Consider the following 21,025-nt stretch of genomic DNA (forward strand, 5'->3'; position numbering starts at 1 on the left):
GGTTTGACTTTGAAATAGAAATCATACCCTGGCATACAATATCAAGCTAAAATTATACCCAAAAACACAATGTCATGCAAAATTATGATCCACTTCACAGGACAAAACATTTATTCATTTTGACTCTTTTATCCAAAGCGACTTAGAAATGAGGAATACATTCACATAATACTTACCTTTTATACTACAGTTGAATCAGATTGAATGCATTAATCTGCTCTTCTGGTAAATAGAGTTCGTCAGCTCCAGTTTGTATCCAGCCTCTCATGGAAACTTCAGATGCCCCAACACCCGTGAAGAGACGACTCAACGCTGGCGATATGTTATGCCCTGAATTAATACATGATTAACTAACTGTATTTTTCTATGTACATCTCTGAAATGCACTTTCTGTAAAGCTGCTTTGAAACAATATGTATTGTGAAAAGCGCTATACAAATAAATTTGAATTGAATTGAATACAGTAAGCAATTTATTGTGAAGAGGCAAATAAACACAAGAAGTGCTCAAAAGACAAAGTTTTAGACATTGATTTGAGTAAGCTAGAATAGGGAGATCGTAAATGGGTTCGTTCCACAAGCAAGTGTGACCGGTCTTCGTTCAGCTCTGCGTTGTGTTGGTCGATGAACGAGACCGGGCAGCAGAAATTTATCAGGCCAGATTTTATTCTGCATGAATAAAAATAATTTTAAGAACAAGCTCGAGTCTGTGGCCTTCTCTCACAATTCAGCCTCTCTCTTAAGTTGCAGAACTGAAACATTTTACACTTTTGACATCTTTATAAACATGTATTTCAGTTTCTCATATAATCAAATCGTGTTTGTTCAACATTTTTAATTAAAAAATTAAGCATTTTACATAAACTCAAAACAATATTAACAGAAGAATGAAAGAAAACAAACCTGCATGAATAAAAATAATTTAAAGAACAAGCTCGAGTCTGTGGCCTTCTCTCACAATTCAGCCTGCCAGTGAAAGGCATTATTTTAGCCAACAGAGCTTGCACACTCATGCTTAATGAATTCTCTCCGAAAATACATGTTATAACTCATCACATCATTCACACAAACTTCATACATGTTTGAATAAGATTAAAGTGCATTTTAGAACACAATTATATGTTGTATTACAATAAAGAAAACTCATATTAAACTTTTTAGACAGACCATCAGTAGCCTACAACTCACCTCTCTTCAGTCGCATTTACCGAGACCTGAAGGAGAGCAACCGGAACCGGAACACAAGTCTTAAAGGAGCCACGCACCGTATTGAACAAAACTGGAAAATGACCATCTAACCATAGGAATATGACATCTCAGTAGAAATCAATAGAAATCAATATTAGAAGAATAAATTAAATGAAATATTAAAAGAATAATTCCAGAATACAAAATAATGAATGAAACATAACAAATGATAATAACACAGGGAGAGATTTTGAGTGAAATTAATAAATAAATATAACACCCGTTACTCAAGGAACAGTCAACAAAAACAGAGAGTCGGAGAACTGCGGGTATCTGGAAATTAAAGCACTTCTTGCCGCTCGCCGTTCTCAAGTGAAGCATTTGGATGTTGACTGGTGATCTGTTATTTGTTAATGACATTAATTAAGCAGCATTTAAAAAGAGGAGATCGTAAACCATTCAGCGGTGCATAATTTCAACTTTAATTTCAAGATTAATTTATTTTGCACTTTATAAATTTCACTTCTAGAAGAGAGATGTACACACGTTTTCTGTGTTCATTCTTTGACACACATTCACACATTTGAGAAATGATCGTAAGATCAAATGTAGGACGGTTTCTACGCAACATTTTATAAATGAGGCCCAATGTCTGTTGATGTGAGAGAGCTTTGGCATCAACAGAACTTAAATTTCATCCAGTTTATTAGCAACAAAGCACATCAGTGTGAATCACGCAATATCCGTCTTTGATCTCGACTCTGATCTGATCCATTACTAAAAGTGAGAACTGTCCATTTTGACTGCACTAATTTCAGTCCTCCCCTCAATGCAGGGAACAAACAAGCCTAATGTAATGAGGCTATTTCCAGTGTTATTGATCTACTGTACACTTCACCTAGGTGACGCCTGGAATTAATTTAACCAACTATAAGTTTTAAATCAATATGTATAGTATGTAAATGGATCTCAAGCTGACTAGAAAGCTTTACCCATTACAATAGACAATGCTTTACAGTGAAGTATGTTAGAGCTACAGTACATATGGCAATTTATCTGCTCACTAAAATACCTTACTCACCCGTTGAGTAATAAAAACACAATCTCTGCATCTTTTACCACATTTCAAATCCTTCAGTTCTCGCATCTCGCAGTTCATCTTCCGAAAAGCCAAGCTTATGTTGATTCTTGTTTTATTACAAGCTCTGTCAGCCTCTCTTTTTGCCAGCAGACTCTCCTTTCTTCTGCATTTTTAAACGGGTGATTTCCTCAATAAGAACTTCTGTAGATGTATGACTGAAATAAAGTCAAACTTTAATCACATAAATATCTAATTAACGGGAGTTTTGGAATGTAGATTGGACCCATACAGACACTGAGTAGTGTCCATTTAACACTGAGGATTTTACTGTGTAGAATGTTGAGTTGTTAATAAAAAATAAGTTGAAAGAATGTTTACCATCATTCAACATTTTCTATTATTAAAATTGTATATATATTTGTGTTTTATAAATGTCACAACACAAAAATGCTGTTTGTAAATAAGTTTATTTGAGCTGGTGTTGTTGAGCTCTCCTTTGAATTACAGGTTGCAAGATACTTTATACTCAACTTTTAGTTTTTCTTTAAGAATAAACCATATTTCATTTTCAATTTGTAAATATATGACTAGTGTAAAACACAGGAGTGAGGAGAAGAAAGAAGCCACACCACCAGAATAACAAGATCCCATGAAATCAACTGGCGTGGCTTGTGCTTTACTTTTATTTTCTTTATAACAGCCGATATACTTTGAGCCACATCCTCCAATAATGATCTTCTACTTTATATTTAACAGCAAGTATGTTTGACTGAACAGTCTGTAAAAATAATGAGCCATTTTTTCAGAAGAGAACTAATATGTAAATGTTTCTAAAAGCCACAGATGAAAACTCATGTTGATGTCATGGGGTCTTTAAAAAATAAAGTGCACATTAATATTTTAAATACCCAAAGAACATTATTACATTGATAGAGAAAAGACTCATAAGATACTTTTAAATTACAGAAATTAATTTAATTGTACTGATACAAGCACATTATCTGATGATTAAAACAAAAAAAAAAGTGTTTGCCAGTTAAAAAATCTTTTGCTTAAGAACAACACAAACACATCCTTCACTCCTCAGATCTGCTGCAGATGAAGTTGAGTTTGTCGTGTTCAGGACGGCTGATCCAGCGCTGATCTCCTCCAGACTGAACTGCTCCAGATCTCACTCCAGACACACAGTCCTCGTCTCCTGTGCCGTTCCCTGGAGCCCAGTTATGAAAGCACACGGTCTCTCCGCTCACCCAGAACCAGAGGCCCACAGTGCAGGAGTGACGTAAACCCAACCACACCGCCCCAGTAGACGCACCTTTAACCACATTCATCACCTCCTCCTGCATCTCCTCTGAATGAACCGAGACCAGATCCGTATAATTCTGTCTGCAGTATCTCAGAGCTTCAGGCCACGTCAGAGTCTCTTTGATCAGAATCAGTTTATCTGGACACAAAACAAACCACAAGCAAAAACTAGAGAGAGACTGATCAAAAACAACATGCAGAACAAACACTGTGGAGGAATCTGGAATCTGAACTTTAAAGGGTTAGTTCACCCAAAAATGAAAATGCTGTCATTAATTACTCACACTCATGTCGTTCCAAACCCAAAAGACCTTCATTCATCTTTAGAACACAAATTAAGATAGTTTGGAAAAACATTGTAATGTCCACCCATTGGCCCAACGACGGAATCCAACGGTATGGGCGAAAGTATATAATGTGTGTATGTCTTTTCAGCGCTCCAGTGAAGTTCACTTTATTTATTAGAATTTAGTTTCAATATTACTTTAGCTCTGCGCTTAATCTGACTCCACTTCCAAATGATAATCACATTTAGATCGTGTTTCTTATTAGAAAATAGTCATAACCATTGATAATGACTTAATTTAGATCTTTGATTGTTCTGAGTATCCCATACTTTCAATTATTCATTCATTAATGACCCGGTGTCGCTTTGAGACATCACGTCGAATAGTCAGAGGGTGCAGTGCAACTATTTTACCCTTAAGTGGCCGCTCACTGCTGACTCATAACAAAGGTGTAATTCTTTAATAGTTGCAATATGCAATGTGCTATGTCAGTGATAGTCAGAAGTCGGAAGGTCTCCTTAATGATGTGCCCCATGCTCCATTCATAGTGCATTCGGTTTGATCTATCCTGGTAGAGATTCCAATTCAGAAATAATAAATACATGACATAATTTACTCAAAGATGACTAAGAGTAAGCAATGCATTCCTGACACAGACACACAGTGGTGTGTGAGTGTGTTCCAACGGGAAAACACGTATACATCACTGTATGGGGGTCGTTCCTGGTTACAGGTTCCCAAAAACTGCTCTGCCACTTTCCCTTACATACCCAGACCAGAACAAAAGGCTTGTACAAATATTGATTAGAGTTGTTTTGGGTCAATTCATGTCCCCCAGGGGGTAACACCTGGTTTCGGGAGATATCTTGAAGAGACATCACCCAGAGAGGAGAATAGGATTCTCCTAACTTCTCAATCTTTCTCATTAAACCAATGACTGCAATGAAATTAAGACCATTTTACCAATCGCACTGAGACACTTAAAATGATACCAAACATGAAAAGGAAAAACAATAGATTCACAAGATACATCATATGTGATATATAGACAATCTCTATATATGAAAGAGGGAGGAGAGAGGAGAGAGGAGAGAGGAAGGAGGAGGGAGAGGAGGATGCAGAGTTAAGGAAGGAGATAAGTTTGGACAAGACAATGTCCTGTGCTCTTTCTTTGCGATCTTCTGTCCAGGGTGTGTTTTATTGCTTTATTGTAGGGTGAGTTTTATCTCAGCTTTTGTTTTAGCAGGAAAATCAATATTACAACATCGTTGAAATAGTCCATGTGACTACAGTGGCTTAACCTTAATTTTACGAAGCAACAAGAATACGTTTTGTGCGCTAAAAAAAAACAAAATAACAACTTTATTCAACATTTTCTTCTCTTCCATATTAGTCTCTGAGTCGCGTTCATGAGAGCAACACGATGCATGCGTGACCTCGTGTGTGTCTTCCTCTGCTTGGGGTCATATGTCAGAACGCCAGATCCTGCATCATCAACACACACAGACTGATACAGAAGAGGAGAAATGACTGAATAAAGTCAATATTTTGTTTCTTTTGGTGCACAAAATGTATTCTCGTTGCTTCATAAAATTAAGGTTAAGCCACTGTAGTCACATAGACTATTTTAACGATGTTTTTCCTACCTTTCTGGGCCTTCAAAGTGTTAATTAAATAGCTGTCAGTGGTGTTCAGAAGATGATGATGATGACGAAGGTCATACGGGTTTGGAACGACATGAGGGTGAGTAATTAATGACAATTTTCATTTTTGGGTGAACTATCCCTTTAAGATATCTGGAGGTGATGGATGGATTGTGTGTGTTTGTGAGGATCTGCTCACCTTCATGACACACAAAAGGAAATTGGTTAAGGCAAGAGATGTCATGCCATTGACCCTGAGCGTTTGGTCTGATCACTGTACAGTTTTCATTTCCTCCACTATTATTAGGTTCACCAGGAGCCCAGTCTCTGAATGAGGAGTTACTCTGATCTGACCACTGCCATGAGTCTCTGAACAGACCGATCCAGATCCATAATACATTATGATTACTTCTCCTGACCCATGATTCAGGTAAATGACTATCATTGATGAACTTCTGAACCTGTTGACTCTCATCCTGGTTCCTCACACTGACCAGATCAATGTGATTCTGTCTGCAGAAACTCTGAGCGTCTCTCCAGTTCTTCATCTGATTGACAAAGACGAGTCCTGTGTTTGCTTCAAGAAAAAAACAATTTAAAAAACTGTTTCATGAATCAGTGTCAATTTGTCTTACGATGTTTTATGGTTTTTAATGTGAATAAGAGCATCAGAAACATGTTTCCATTACATTGAAAATTTTACATTTTAAACGTAAATGCACATTGTTCTAAAGGGCATCATAACCTTTTACACAGATACATTTACTCAAATTCTCATGCTGATAATAATTGTAAGGAAAAAAATTGCAGTTAATATGGAAGTACTGTATTTCCCAAGAAACTTAAACACACACACACACACACACACACACACACACGCACGCACACACACACACACACACACACACACACACACAGGGACGGACTGGGGCTAAAAAACAGCCCTGGACTTTCTCCCAAATAGGCCCATCATCCGGCCATTCGCCCCTGTGCGACAGACACTAGCCAGGATGTCCTGATACTATGCCACAATACTGTAGCCTATCAGAGAAAGTATTCACAGCAAGTAACATCTCAAACCAATGATGATAATTGGGGTTGTGTTTATTAATGAAGCCTCAGCCTTCAAATAAAGACAAAAAATTTACAATGCCATAAAATGCAAATAATGAAATGTCACTGGCTACAGAAACCCCAAATTACACAAACTTGTAATTATAAAACATATAGTTATATACCAGGGGTCTCCAACCTTTTTGTGTGCGAGGGCTACCTCAAGGGATAAAATAATACAAGGGATTTTTGTTTGTTATACTCAAATATTTATTATACATATAACATGATGGTGCTTTTTTACTTTACACCATCATATGCGAAATAATAAAATATGTTGATATGCTGGCTCAGACTAACAAGCGTTTAAAAAAAATCAACAATTCCTGAAAAATAATGAAAATATTTATTGCTTTTTTTGTTGATTTTCTATAAACCTATTGTATGTGTTATCAAAACAGTAGCCCAAACTTTTAGTATAAATATAAATGCAAAAATAAATAAATAAACTGCCATAACTTCTTAACAAAAACATTAGCCTATACTGCATTACATTTAATACATACATGACATAACAGTATTTTTAATATGAATATATACAGGCACATTTCTGCCAAAAAAGTTCGTTTTACTACAGTTAATTTCTAAGTTGTGGAGTGAAATGTCTTCGAACTGGTTTGTTCTTGGAACAATGTTTCGCCTGTTTTTTGCGTCAATATGTTGAGAATATTTGCGCTGTTTCATCTAGCTTTTTAAAAGCTTAAATCACATAGTCATCTGTGGGTTTATAATAGAGATAGAGAATTCTGCGCTGAATTGAAATGCTTTTTAGTGGATCGCGCAGCTCTGTGTAATAATGTTCGCGTGATCGAGATCAGCTTTGTCCGCAATCGCTGTTTTTTGGGCCAAGCTGATAATGCTATGCTAGATTAAACAAGTTTTGTTCCGCTTTTTGAGCGTTTGCCATTTGATTTTTCCCATACAGAAATGCAAACATCTATGCAAATGACAGCGTAAGAGAGTTGGGTAATTTTGTAGAGGCAAAAGTGCAAATTGAAAAGTTTAGTTAAAAAGGTTGCAAAATTATACCATTTAGTCTAAGTCTGGAGCCCCGATTTACAGTGGATCGCTATTGGCAAGTTGGGGCTATTTATAGAATGTGTTTAGCGGGCAACTCACAGGCACCACGTTGGAGACCACTGCTATAGGCTACTATAACTTAACTATTAAAATATAATGTAAGAAAATTTAAAAGTGCAGTAGCCTTATAAAACTAACTTTCTGTCAGTGGCTAGTAGGCCGACTCTTCTTCCTCAGTTGTTGTTGCTGTTTTTTACACGTAGCATATAAGTGATCGTATTAGTGCCCCTGCTGCTGGCTGTTCATATTGCTTTATTAGACTTTTTCTTGTGCCCTCGGTTGGACGGTCGTTCTGGACTTTTCCAGAACGCACAGATTGTCAGTCCGTCCCTGCACACACACACACACACACACACACACACACACAGGGAGCGAGACTAGAAATGGAAGGGCCTTTTTAAAACAGGATCGGCAAAGCGTAGAGTATGAAAACTGCAGCCAAATTCCAGAGAAAAAATATAATTACATGAGTGAATCCGCTACATTGTTCCTGACAGTGGTAATCGTAGCAATGGACGGGACAAAACATTTGTCAAAATAGACCTGTGCATTTAATGCTGTAGTGTAAATGCAGACTAATAGACCCACAGCAACACTGTAACGATCACCAGCTGGAGTGCCCTTGAGAGCCACCAGAGGGCAGTCCACATCAGACTATCATATTCACTCACTAACTACATTTCCCATAACTCACTGCCCGGACTCATCATCACTTATCACTGATCACATTCACCTGTACCTCATTCACTGATTGCATTCACCTGTCTCACCATGTTAGTCTGTCTATATATACCTTGTTCATTCATTCACTCACTGCGAAGTCTTGTTAAGTGTTACACTGCTATTCTGAGCGTTTCCCTGGTTGTCTTGTTTCTTGTTTCCTGTTTCCGGATATCTTGCCCTGTTTCCTGGATTACTCTCTTGCCTCTGGTCCCTGGATTACTCTCTTGCCTCTGGTCCCTGCCTGTTTTGTTTGTTTGTTTGTTTGTTTGTTTTGGACTGCTTTCCTGTGTATGACCCTAGCCTGTATGTTGGATTACGCCTCTGGATTGCCCCACAAAATAAAGCTGCGTTTGGATCTCCTACTTTGTGTCTCTGAGCAGTACGTGACAGAAGACTTCGCCACACTTCAGATCCAGCAGCTATGACCTCCTGTAATACAGCAGTACGGATCTCACCTGATCTTCCCAGCATGAGCCGGGAGTTCGCTGGACAGATCACGGCCTTAGCCCTGGATAGCCTCGATCTGTTCCAGTACACCTGGGGGTTTTTTCCTCTCGCTGCCTCTTGCTCTCTGGGTGACGAGGCTATTAAGTTATGTTACCGGCTGGGGGCTAAGGAGGTCGACCCGAGGGAGCTCCCTGATCTCTCTGGTCTGGATTGGAGAGAGGCACTCTCCAGATGTCTGGAGAGCTTCCTTCCATGGTACCCCCGTACAGCCGAGCCTGCACTTCACGCCAGTCCAGCCGAGCCCGCACTACACGCCAGATGTGCCGAAGCCAAGACATCAAGCGACATCCAGAGACTGAGCTTCACGTCACGTCCGCCCGTCAAGTGTCTCGTCCCGCCGAGACTGAATCTGTTCCTGAGCCTGAAACTGATCCGGATACTAAGCTTGAATCTGTTCCTCTTCCTCTTTCTGCGCCTGTGTCTCCAGACACGATGACCTCCGCCACCGAACCAGTGTCTCAGGACAAGATGGCCGACTCCACGCCTGTGTCTTCGGACAAGATGGCCGACTCCACGCCTGTGTCTTCGGACAAGATGGCCGACTCCACGCCTGTGTCTTTGGACAAGATGGCCGACTCCACGCCTGTGTCCTCGGACAAGATTGCCGACTCCACCCCTGTGTCCTCGGACAAGATTGCCAACTCCACGCCTGTGTCTTCGGACAAGATGGCCGACTCCACGCCTGTGTCTTCGGACAAGATGGCCGACTCCACGCCTGTGTCTTCGGACAAGATGGCCGACTCCACGCCTGTGTCTTCGGACAAGATGGCCGACTCCACGCCTGTGTCTTCGGACAAGATGGCCGACTCCACGCCTGTGTCTTCGGACAAGATGGCCGACTCCACGCCTGTGTCTTCGGACAAGATGGCCGACTCCACGCCTGTGTCTTCGGACAAGATGGCCGACTCCACGCCTGTGTCTTCGGACAAGATGGCCACCGCCGAGCCAGTGTTTCAGGACAAGATGGTCTCCGCTGAGCCGGTGTCTGTTCCTGAGCCGGTGTCTGTTCCTGTCCTTGAGCCGGTGTTTGTTCCTGTCCCTGTGTCTGTTCCTGTACCTGAGCCGGTGTCTGTTCCTGTCCTTGAGCCGGTGTCTGTTCCTGTCCCTGTGTCTGTTCCTGTTCCTGAGCCGGTGTCTGTTCCTGTGCCCTGGCCGCCTGAAGGGTCGTCTCCTCCCTGGTCGCCTGAAGGGTCGTCTCCTCCCTGGTCGCCTGAAGGGTCGTCTCCTCCCTGGTCGCCTGCACAGCCTGTTCCGCCTGCTCCGCCTGCTCCGCCCTGGCCGCCTGCACAGCCTGCTCCGCCTGCTCCGCCCTGGCCGCCTGCACAGCCTGCTCCGCCCTGGCCGCCTGCACAGCCTGCTCCGCCCTGGCCGCCTGCACAGCCTGCTCCGCCCTGGCCGCCTGCACAGCCTGCTCCGCCCTGGCCTTCCGCCCTGCCGGAGTCTTCAGGTCCCCTTTCGCTGCACAGGCCTGGCCCTCCGTCCCGCCCCCGGGTCCGCCTCCGCTCCACCTCCCTCCTGGACACTTTTAGGAGCGTCTGGAATCTGCTCCTTAAAGGGGGGGCTATGTAACGATCACCAGCTGGAGCTGCCCTTGTGAGCCACCAGAGGGCAGTCCACATCAGACTATCATATTCACTCACTAACTACATTTCCCATAACTCACTGCCCGGACTCATCATCACTTATCACTGATCACATTCACCTGTACCTCATTCACTGATTGCATTCACCTGTCTCACCCTGTTAGTCTGTCTATATATACCTTGTTCATTCATTCACTCACCGCGAAGTCTTGTTAAGTGTTACACTGCTATTCTGAGCGTTTCCCTGGTTGTCTTGTTTCTTGTTTTTGGATATCTTGCCTTGTTTCCTGGATTACTCTCTTGCCTCTGGTCCCTGCCTGTTTTGTTTGTTTGTTTCTTTGTTTTGGACTGCTTTCCTGTGTATGACCCTAGCCTGTATGTTGGATTACGCCTCTGGATTGCCCCACAAAATAAAGCTGCATTTGGATCTCCTACTTTGTGTCTCTGAGCAGTACGTGACAAACACAGACCAGAAGAAGAAAACAGGTCTGGGTAATTTTAGCAGCTTTTAAGATCATTTTATAAAGCACTCTTTTTCCACTTGTCCTTTTTAAATCAATGTTTGTTTTCTGCCTATTAGATTTTTTTTAATTAAATCTAAAAATATTTAAAAGTATGTAATGCATTATTTTATTAGCATTAATAATTTGTTATTATAGCTATTTAAGCAAAACATGAAAAGAACTACATTAAATTATACATGAGGTAGTTTAACACGTCTCTCGTGATGCTTTGTTTGCTCTCTGCTGTGTGTGTTCATGTGTTTTGGAGCCGTGGGTTTTGGAGTGAAGGGGAGTGGGATCAAATACTTTCAAAGCTAGCTTGCTATTGTTAGCCTCTCTGAAATTACCTACGCTATCTTTAATTTATAAGTTAATACTGTGAGTGTTAGTAGAAAACGTTCTGGATCCGTTATATTTGGTATATGGTGCATCCATAAATGAACGGTTGTTGTAATTGTAAATAGCTGCACTCACTGTTGTTGCAGATGAAATGACGATTATCAGTACATGGCAAATCATGAAATTGTCCATTTGACATCATTCCACAATCTCTGGTTTCAGGTTGTCCATCAGCCCAGTTCAGATAGAGCGCAGGTTCACCTGAAGACCACTGCCATTTATCAACACTCGTCCTCTTCAGCCCAATCCAGACATACTGAACACCTCCATCATTCACACTCTTCTTCAGCTCGTTCATGTCGTTCATGTTGTCAACGGTGGCCAGATCTGTGTATTTCTCTCTGCAGAATCTCTGAGCTTCAGTCCAGGTCTTCTTCACGTTTATAAAGTGATACTGACGCTGAACACATTCAGATACGGAGCAGAGAGCTGTGAAAGACAGCGTTTGATTTAATGCTTTTCATAACAGGGTCAAACCTGATGAAACTATAAACCATAAATAATACAACAAACACACTCACCAATGAGAAGAAGAATCAAATATAGAGTTTGCTCCATTCCTGAGGAAGAAACACATTGAAAAACTCAGACATCAAACATTCACATATTCATTTTGGAGTAAAAATGACAATTTCAGTGAGTATCTCAACAGCCGCATGAATTCACTGTACATAATCATTCAGACAATATTAACATCAGAAAGTGTAATTGTGTTTGAAGAATGAACATGTTCTTACTTTAGAGGTCGTGTGTTTCTGTCCTGAGTCTGATGTTTCTGTCTGCAGATTTACACTATGCTATTATTATATCTGCTCTCATCCCTCATTCAGCTCATCACGTCATTTGTGTATTTCTCTAAAACTAATTTTCATGTTTTCCTTCCTCATCATTTGTGTTTGTCTACCTCTGTATTTGCATATTGGCATCTTTGTCAGTTAGTATTAGTCTATATTTATATGAACCTTAAAAAAAATATATGTAAACAATATTCACAACTAAACAGCTGCTGTTTGAGATGTTTGAGTTTCTCGGTTTTGGGCCACTTTTATCTGTTGCTGTTTGACCTGAACAGAGAAGGGTCGAGTTCAGTAGTGAAGACTGGAGATACTGGTTACTGAGAGCCTTTAAAGTTTGAATATTGAGAGAGTTTGACTAGTGAGAGAGTTTGGGGCATTAAAAAAGACAAAATGAAGAGGAAGAGAAGACAATTCTTTTTTTCTTTGTGAAAAATATAAATGTTTTTGCTCATATATAGGCTTCTTTTTTTCCTCTTCTGAAAGCTGAGACTCCTCACATTCACATCAGAGACGAGATAAAGACATGAAAGCTTTCATTCCCCTGAAGTCCATCTCTAATGTTAGTAAAGATTATTAGACTCATTATCCCACTGAAATAATATCATCATTATCTGCTGTTTCAGAATAAACATCTTTATTTCCTCCGTCTAAATACTTGATTGTGATTGGCTGGAATGTGTTCATTAAAACATTGTTACATTTTTAAGAATTAGTCTTATTTAGAAAATTCTTATTGTGTTTCGTGTCATACTCCTGCTGTTCTTAGTTTATACAACATGAACACGTTTGCATGTAAACACATCCTCATCACTCATTTGTTTAGGTTCACATTTAGACTTTCAGGGTGGACAATATTTACATCTCTGACGTGAAACAGAAGCAGAAACAGTGTGTTATTGTACATGTTATTGACACATTCCACGGTCTCATTCTTTCTTTGTTTTATTAAAGGGATATTTCACAGCTGGAAAGATGAATGTGTATTTAAATTGGGTCATTTATGTAGTAGAAATGTGAAATTATTTTAGAAGTTGGTGCCTTCTAGACTGAGAAAAGCCAGAAAATGTATTTTTGGCACATGTGGATGAAAGACAACAACTCCCAGAATGCACTTGCTTCGCTGCCCTACGAGGCCACTGCTAATCCGCAGCTGCTCCGGCCGCCTCTTGTTCCTCCATCATCCGCATCTGTTCATCGCTGTATTGTGGCTCGTACAGGCAGCCACGGGCATCGGGTTCGTGCACCAGATCTTCAAAATCCCCTTCTGCCATATCATCTTCAAAACTATCTTTCGCCATCATGGTTAGCCTACTACTCAGCTTTCTCCACAGAGCAAGAGCCTGTTAGCTTAGCTTAAAAAAAAAAAAGATGGCTGACACTATTTGTACATTCTGTGAGTGAGATCGCACCCTCTATGGGCGGGTTGAACACATGCGGAACGAGCTCCTCCTACTGGCTGTAGTCTCTCGCCTCTGGCCAATAAACCCTCAGATGATGCTAAATAACGATTTTTGTGTAATTGGAGGGTTTTTTTCCAGACACACAATACAGAAATCTCTCGTCTCAGGGGGACATGAGGGAGGAAAGCACGGTCATTCAGAAATACTACCGGGTTTCTACTGATACAAAGCTTAATGCTAATCAGTGAAGTATCCCTTTAAGTTACACTTCTTAACATTTGTTTTTCTCTGGCTGTTATAAAGCACATTTGTTATAGAAAAAAAGCAGTGACAAATGATTATGTAGTAGATGATTATTATATATTGATGATAACATGTAGTGGCCTGAGCCCTAAACCATGAAGCCGGTTTAAGTTAACAAAATATGTTTCAGTTTAGTTTGCTCCAACCCTGGATTTTAGGCACTATGAAAGTGGCTCTGCTTTTAGCATTCATCACGATGGTCACGGTACCAACACACCTGAGTGGATTGGTTTGGTTTTTCAGTAACACTTTAGAATAATGGTCCGTAGTTAACAAGTAGCTATGCAGGAAGTAATAGGTAGTACAGCATTAACACCGAACTTAATACTATTAACTAATATGGAAGCAATATTAACTAAGCAGTAAAATCTAATTTAGTACAAATGTAGTTCCTTGGTAGGTATTTGATTGTTACTAAAGTAATATATCCTCACTGAGAATTACTTGTGAACTAAGAAAGAATAACCAATTAATTACTAATCACAAAAATAACATGTCTAAAAAGTGAACAATTGTGGGGTTTTTTTTTTACTCTTAACATGGCCATAACATTTCAGAAGCTTGTGCCTCAAATGGGTTCTTTGTGGAAGCCAGTTTATGAATATTATATTCCCACCAAATACATTAGCTACAGGTTGAGATTGTGACTACTACTCTTGCCAAAGTATGGACGTATGTTCTCTTTTTATTTCAAACTTAAACATAGAATAATACTAATAATGATAATTTGTTTAAAATTTTAAATAATTAGGAAGTGATGCTGACACTCATGATTGGATTAGTTCACTATTATGAGCTCTCTGTCAGTTCAGTATGTCTCAGACTCCAAAGACCTACCTTTATGTTACAGTATCCGCCTGAGGAGGACTTCTCTTTAGGATATGAATATAAACATTGATGTTTTCTTGTCAAAAAATATTTGCATCCTTAATGAAGAAATTGGTTGCATTTATGTTGCAATAATCGCAAAACCACATCTTTCAGATTACAATGTTTGTTAGAATATTACTAGTGCCTCACAGAAATGTATGCCTGTACAGTATGTGTTAAATATAAAATTAAATAACTTGTATTACTTGTGAAAAACATGCTAACTCCTCACTAATTACTCAAGCGTTACCTTGTCATCCCGCAGGAACTACTAGTGCAGCCTGGTCTCATTGTTAATACGTAGGTATTAATACGTAATTAGAAATTACGATAGTTTCGATATTTGCTGAAACGTATAATATGGACGTATCTGCAATGTTTAAATGTAACATTATTACGTTATAACATGTTTACTTTAGTAATAATCAAATACCTACCAAGGAACTACCTTTGTACTAAATTAGATATTACTTACTGCTTAGTTAATATTGCTTCCATATTAGTTAATAGTATTAAGTTCAGTGTTAATGCTGTACTACCTATTACTTCCTGCATAGCTACTTGTTAACTACGGACCATTATTCTAAAGTGTTACCGGTTTTTCAACTCAAAACTAATCCTGTAACCCTGAGTTTGTTCAACTACCATCATGGTACGTCCCCTGATTTACTGATCTAATCCAGTGTTTAATCATTTACCATACATGTTGTAACGAGGTTCAATGTTGTGGGAAGAAGGAGGCGGGAACTGGCGAACATTCAACACAGGGGCGCATCTACCCAGTGTCAGAGGGGTATGCAGCAAAATATTTTTGTTATTATGTTTGGTGTCACTAGTGGAAGCAGAAAAGACAAACACCCCTTTAAATCAAAATAAATTACATAGTTTTGTATAAAAAAGAATGATAAAAACAGAAGACTAGTGAAAAATATGACCAATAACCAGGGGCGATTCTAAGATTTTTTTTAAAAAAAAAGGTAACACTTTAGTCTAGGGTCTAATACTCACTACTAACTAGTGTCATTAACATACATATTGCAGGGTTTTATAATCACTGAGGTCCCGAATGTGAGGTAGGCTAGTTAGGGGGATTTGGAGAATTTTTTTATTTCTCTGATCTACATATGTGCATTTTAAGATGTTTTGAAAGCCAAAAAATTGGATAACAATAGCTTTAAAACCATGTCAGTGGGCAGCTGATTATTTTTCTCTCATCAGATCAGTATCACACTCTTTTTCCCTTTGTTTTTCTCTTGCTCTGTCCCTTCCCCTCATTAAGCTGAGGTTTGACTGATATAGGCTGATATAGGCATTTCACGTTTGTCTGTCAGTGAAGAAAGTAAACATAGAGTCAGCTGATTTGATTTATGAATTTTTCTCAGAAGCATTCATTTACTGAAAGGTACTAGGAAAGCTAGGTAACTAAGTTTATTAAATTCATTCACAATATGTACACATTCATTACTGATCTTATGCCTAATTCAGGGCCGTAGACAGGGCTTTAAAATCAAAGAGGTCCTAAATTTGAGGTTGTTAGGGAGTTCAATTTTTTATTTCTCTGATATGTGCATTTCAAGATGTTTGAGGGGCAAAACAAGTATAAGAAATAGCTTTAAAACCATGTTAGCGGGCAGTAGATTATTTGTCAATACCTTCTCTCTCCTCATTTCTCTTAGTCTCCTCATCTTGCCCTGTCTCTTCCCCTCTTAAAGCTGAGTTTTTTTTTTTTTTGCTGAGGGCTACAAATTGTATTATATTAATTCTCAATATGTACACATTCATTATTAATATTGTGCCTAAAATGATTAAAACGGCTTTGTTAATTTTTCTTATCACCTCACGATGACAGTAAACTCATTATTACATTACATGCGTAACTTTCCATAGGCCTATTTTCAGTTCAAATTGGCGAAATTAGATGAAAGTGTATTAGTTTGCCTGATTCATTCGTTTAACATGTATGACCTAAAAAACTTTCAAATATGAAATGTTTAGTTTAGCTATTTACATCTTATCTCGCACTTGACCATAAACTGAAAATTCTAAAATTCGCGCCCAGCAGCTTCTGTGAACATAAATTCCGCCTACTTTGATTTGATTGGTCATCTCAAATATTCTGACATTGACGATCAGTGACAGACCAATGAGGCTCAGATGAACACACACACACACACACACACACTCACACACACACCCTGAGGGCGCCTACTCTAGCCTGTTAGTCCTCTAAAATGTTATATAACATTGAGGAAATGCAGAAATGATTTAGAAACAGACAACAGCAGCTACATATAGAAAATACCAAACAAATTATTTGTTGTTATTTTTATTTTTTTTACCATCACTTTTGTGCCCCCATGGTGCTGCGCCACTATGCGCCGCATATAGCGCATACCCACTTTTTGCGCCACTGATTCAACACATTTTAACCAAAAATAAAACAAATACAAAACGAAAGTAAACGACAGCAGCCCCTCATGGATGACTGCTGTCATATCAAATAAAACATAAACATAAAATAAAATCCAGGCCTGGCCTCTCTCGTCCTTCACCGTCGTCGCTCCTCCTTTTATGCTTCTGCTCCTCCGTGAGAGATACGAGACCAGTGTGTCGCGCAGGTGTAGCTCATTAGCATTCACGCCACCGGCCTCGCGCCGCTCTCTCACGGCCCTCCGCCTCGTCCTGCTCGCCACATACTGTATGTGTCATATTGTTAACACTGAAACGGCACTCCTTCTACAATATGTACCATTCGTTCAAAGCAACCAGTCTGATGCGACGAATCATCCAAGTCGTTATATTCCTTTTTCATTCCTGTTTATTTTGTACTTCAAAGCAAGAACAACCTTTTAACTTTATACAACAACAAAATATGGAACGGCGGTCAAAACATTTTTTTGCTCTGTCACTTGCTACTACCCACCACACGGGTATGACGTCTTAAATCCGCTCATCAGTTAGCAAGGACATAACCAAAGCATAAATAATTACAGTACAAACCTTCTTAATCTTTGTTAAAAATGCAAGTACAATGAGTAATAATCTAACAACACTTAAATATTATCAAATTTACACAATGTATATTATGGCTCTAACAAACACACTTAAATTCTACATTATCACCACTGTGAAACTACAACAATCAGCTTTTTAAACTCAGCGTTCATATAAAAAAAGAATTGTACTTCACAGACATCAAAAATCAGCACATGAATCACAACAATGGTGACAATCAAACCAACTAACACAAAAATATACACTCTGAACACCACAAAGCTACCCTGGTAATCCAGAGTTCTCGCGAGAGCACAAGTTGAATTTGCTCAGCGAGTTACTCTGGCGTCGAGTAATGATGCTCATTAAATATGCCCCTCGATCTGAGCTGCACCAATCACATCGGGTTATATAATATAGGCGGGCCAGAGGCGAGGTGACGACAGCACGGTGACGTCGAAGTCATTAGTAAACATTGCAAGATGGCTATGGATGAACACCAGTTGTTTGAAACGGCTTTGGTCGCAACAATGAGCGAGTAGACTTGGCTTTTTATCAAAAAGAGGAACAGAAGACGCTGCTCGAATCCTTCCTTTGCAAGAAGGACGTTTTTGGTGTTTTGCCGACCGGATACGGCAAGAGTCTAATCTACCAGTTAGCTCCGCTGGTAGCTAAGCGTATGGGGCTTGTTGTGATTGGTTGTAGTGTTATCCAATTGCGCGCAGTGAGATTTTCAAATGCATGCTTGGTGCCGCCCCTCGAGCTGGCCGAGATTCATTAGTCGACGCCAGACCATTAATCTTTCAGATTTAGGTCTGGATTTCCAGGCTATCACAAAGCAGGCTACAAATAGTAAGACCATTCAGCTGCATTTATTAATACTGCAGTGCATGCTGGGAGTTTTGTATCATGAAGTCACGACCGGCTCAGAGCCACGACAAATGAAGGAGGCAACAAGAACAAAAGCGAATCAAAAAGTATTAATTAATAAAAATGAGAAATGAGAAAAACACAGCTATGGAAAACATTCTGCTCGGAACATCAACGTAAATAAAGAATAAGCAGCGTAATTTACAGCACAAAATACAAAATATTAAAGACATGTTCCCACATACATACAGGCCTATAAACATAAATCCCCAAACTAAACTAATACATGAAGCAAATGAATCATAAACAAATAACAAAGGAGCAACAGAAGACAAAAGGGCAACCGAAGAGAGTGAAGTCAGAGAACCAAAACCTTTTATAATTCTCTGCTGGTGTTTCACATTATGAGTCCCATCACACAGCCGGCTAGAGGAGGACGGGCTCAGAGGCACGTCACACATGGTGGCTCCCAGCATGCATTGCAGCATGAAACTTTTTGTTGATCATTATTAACATGTTGAGATTCATATGCTGATTTGTGATGTCTGTGTGTCTGACTGATGCAGGAGCTCATATTGCTGTATAACCACAGGGCTACAATCAATAATATACAATTAATAACACACTTACTTTATCGAAGATTAGAATTAGATCAAATGATGGAATCAGGTCACTAAATGATGATTACATCACCATCACCTGCTCACATTTTGTCTTGTATTATTTATGTTTTTCTTGCAATAACAAATGTGCTTCACAAACACTGTTACAGCAATCAGAGAAAAGAAATTATGTTGATAGCATGTCAATGATGATCAAAACATGACCATTATGACCAGATCATATTTTCTCTTGCTATAACAAATGTGCTTTACAAGCACAACGTTGTAGCAGTCAAAGAATAATATTAAAAAAGTCAAGGGTCAAGAGCACAACTAAACACACACTGATCACCATAATGGTAATGTGAAACCAAATATTTTCAATAAAATATCAACATTTAATTGTCAACAAGAGCTTCTATAGATGTATGGCAGAAATAAAGTCTAACTGGTTAATAATAAGTGCAATAATATGATAAAAATGATTTTGTTTATACAGTTTTATCCTACAGTTTAGGTTTAGTGACTTGCTGTTTTGTGACATCTGGGGTTCATTTTCTACTCAAAATGATCCATCGAATGATACCGTCAATGAACTTGAACAGCAGAAACACACTGTGTTGCATTATCTCTCTGCTATCACTGTAAAGCTGCTTTGAAACAACTATTTAAATAAAGGTGACTTGACTATCCTCATGTGTATTGTGTACCAGATATTGAGGTCTCTGTGTTTGGGTGAGTACAATGTTACTTCTATTATGTAGATATGGTGTCTCTATATCTATTGTATTATTTATATAGATGTTTCTAAGTAAAGCATCCAGTTTAAAAGTGTGGTGTAATTCTGTGTTATATTATTTGAGTAAAAAGTATTACAAACTGAACTTCCACTGAGTACAAATTATTCAACAAACTTTTACTGGCAAAGGTAAAGTTACTTATTTTCTTCGTTAACTTAACTTAGTTAAGAGTGTATTTAGTTAAAAATTTACTTCAAAAGTATGCAAGCAAAATAAATATTAAGTGCATTTTACTTTTTTTTTTTCAGTGTCTGGACATTAGTTGTAGAGAAATCATAATGCAAGGCAAGCACCGCATATATCTGACCTATTTTTAGCGCCATTCAGTGGCGGCTCCAGAGATTTTCTGTTGCAGGTGCTATGGGGATGCTCAACACTTAAAAGAAGGTGCTTTGAATTGAAAGTATACACATGCGTACATGCCCGCATTAACTGTACTCGTTCTGCGACTATAAGTAGTATATATATATACTGTATATATATATGTAAAAGTATTAAACGCAAGGGATATAAACAGGGACGCAACTACCCAGAGGGGTATGCAGCAACAATTTTGGCAATCATCAATCTGGTGCCCTTTGAGAGTTAAAAATTAAAAGCTCCAACCCATATTCAGTGTGCAAATTAAACAAAGAAAAATTCAAACCTCTTTTAGTTACAGTGTCTACATTACACTACTACATAATAATAGTTATAATATTAATCCCATGATAGTAATAGCCATATATTGTAAATGCACTGAAAAAAAAAGGAAACTTCCATAATTAATTTTGTACTAATTTATATATTTGAAAGAGTATATTTCTATACTTCACATTAAAGATGTGATTGGGCCAGCCCAGTGTCAATCAAGAAAAGAACCAATGGGCCGGTGAGCTACGTGTTTCATGGGGTGTCAGAAAAAAAAAAAAACTAACGCTGACTTTTTTTAACCAATGCATTACACCGGCACTAACCCATGCGCCGCCAATTAAGCAA

At 39.0% G+C, this 21,025-nt stretch overlaps 1 protein-coding gene across 1 annotated transcript; it reads right to left on the reverse strand.

Annotated features, from left to right (window-relative positions):
- Positions 1 to 2,717: 2,717 nt before the first annotated feature.
- LOC307155333 (macrophage mannose receptor 1-like) lies at positions 2,718 to 12,192 on the reverse strand. Its single transcript, XM_079865936.1, has 5 exons — positions 12,149 to 12,192; positions 11,933 to 11,971; positions 11,487 to 11,840; positions 5,703 to 6,080; positions 2,718 to 3,712 (listed from the first exon to the last, which is right to left on the reverse strand). The coding sequence occupies exons 2-5, from the start codon at positions 11,967 to 11,969 to the stop codon at positions 3,345 to 3,347; spliced, it is 1,137 nt and encodes a 378-aa protein (XP_079722062.1). The 5' UTR covers positions 11,970 to 11,971; positions 12,149 to 12,192; the 3' UTR covers positions 2,718 to 3,344.
- Positions 12,193 to 21,025: the final 8,833 nt, after the last annotated feature.

This window comes from Squalius cephalus (genome assembly GCF_949319135.1).
Source record: "Squalius cephalus genome assembly, chromosome: 3".
Taxonomy (NCBI): Eukaryota; Metazoa; Chordata; class Actinopteri; order Cypriniformes; family Leuciscidae; genus Squalius; species Squalius cephalus.

Bases quoted from the DNA above. Each gene is read 5' to 3' on its own strand.
- LOC307155333 (XM_079865936.1), bottom strand. From the start codon at position 11,969: ATGGAGCAAACTCTATATTTGATTCTTCTTCTCATTG. The intron at 11,841-11,932 runs GTGAGTGTGTTT...TGTCTTTCACAG, and splicing joins TTTGATTCTTCTTCTCATTG to CTCTCTGCTCCGTATCTGAA. The intron at 3,713-5,702 runs GTGAGCAGATCC...TTTTGTGTCCAG, and splicing joins TCCTTTTGTGTGTCATGAAG to ATAAACTGATTCTGATCAAA.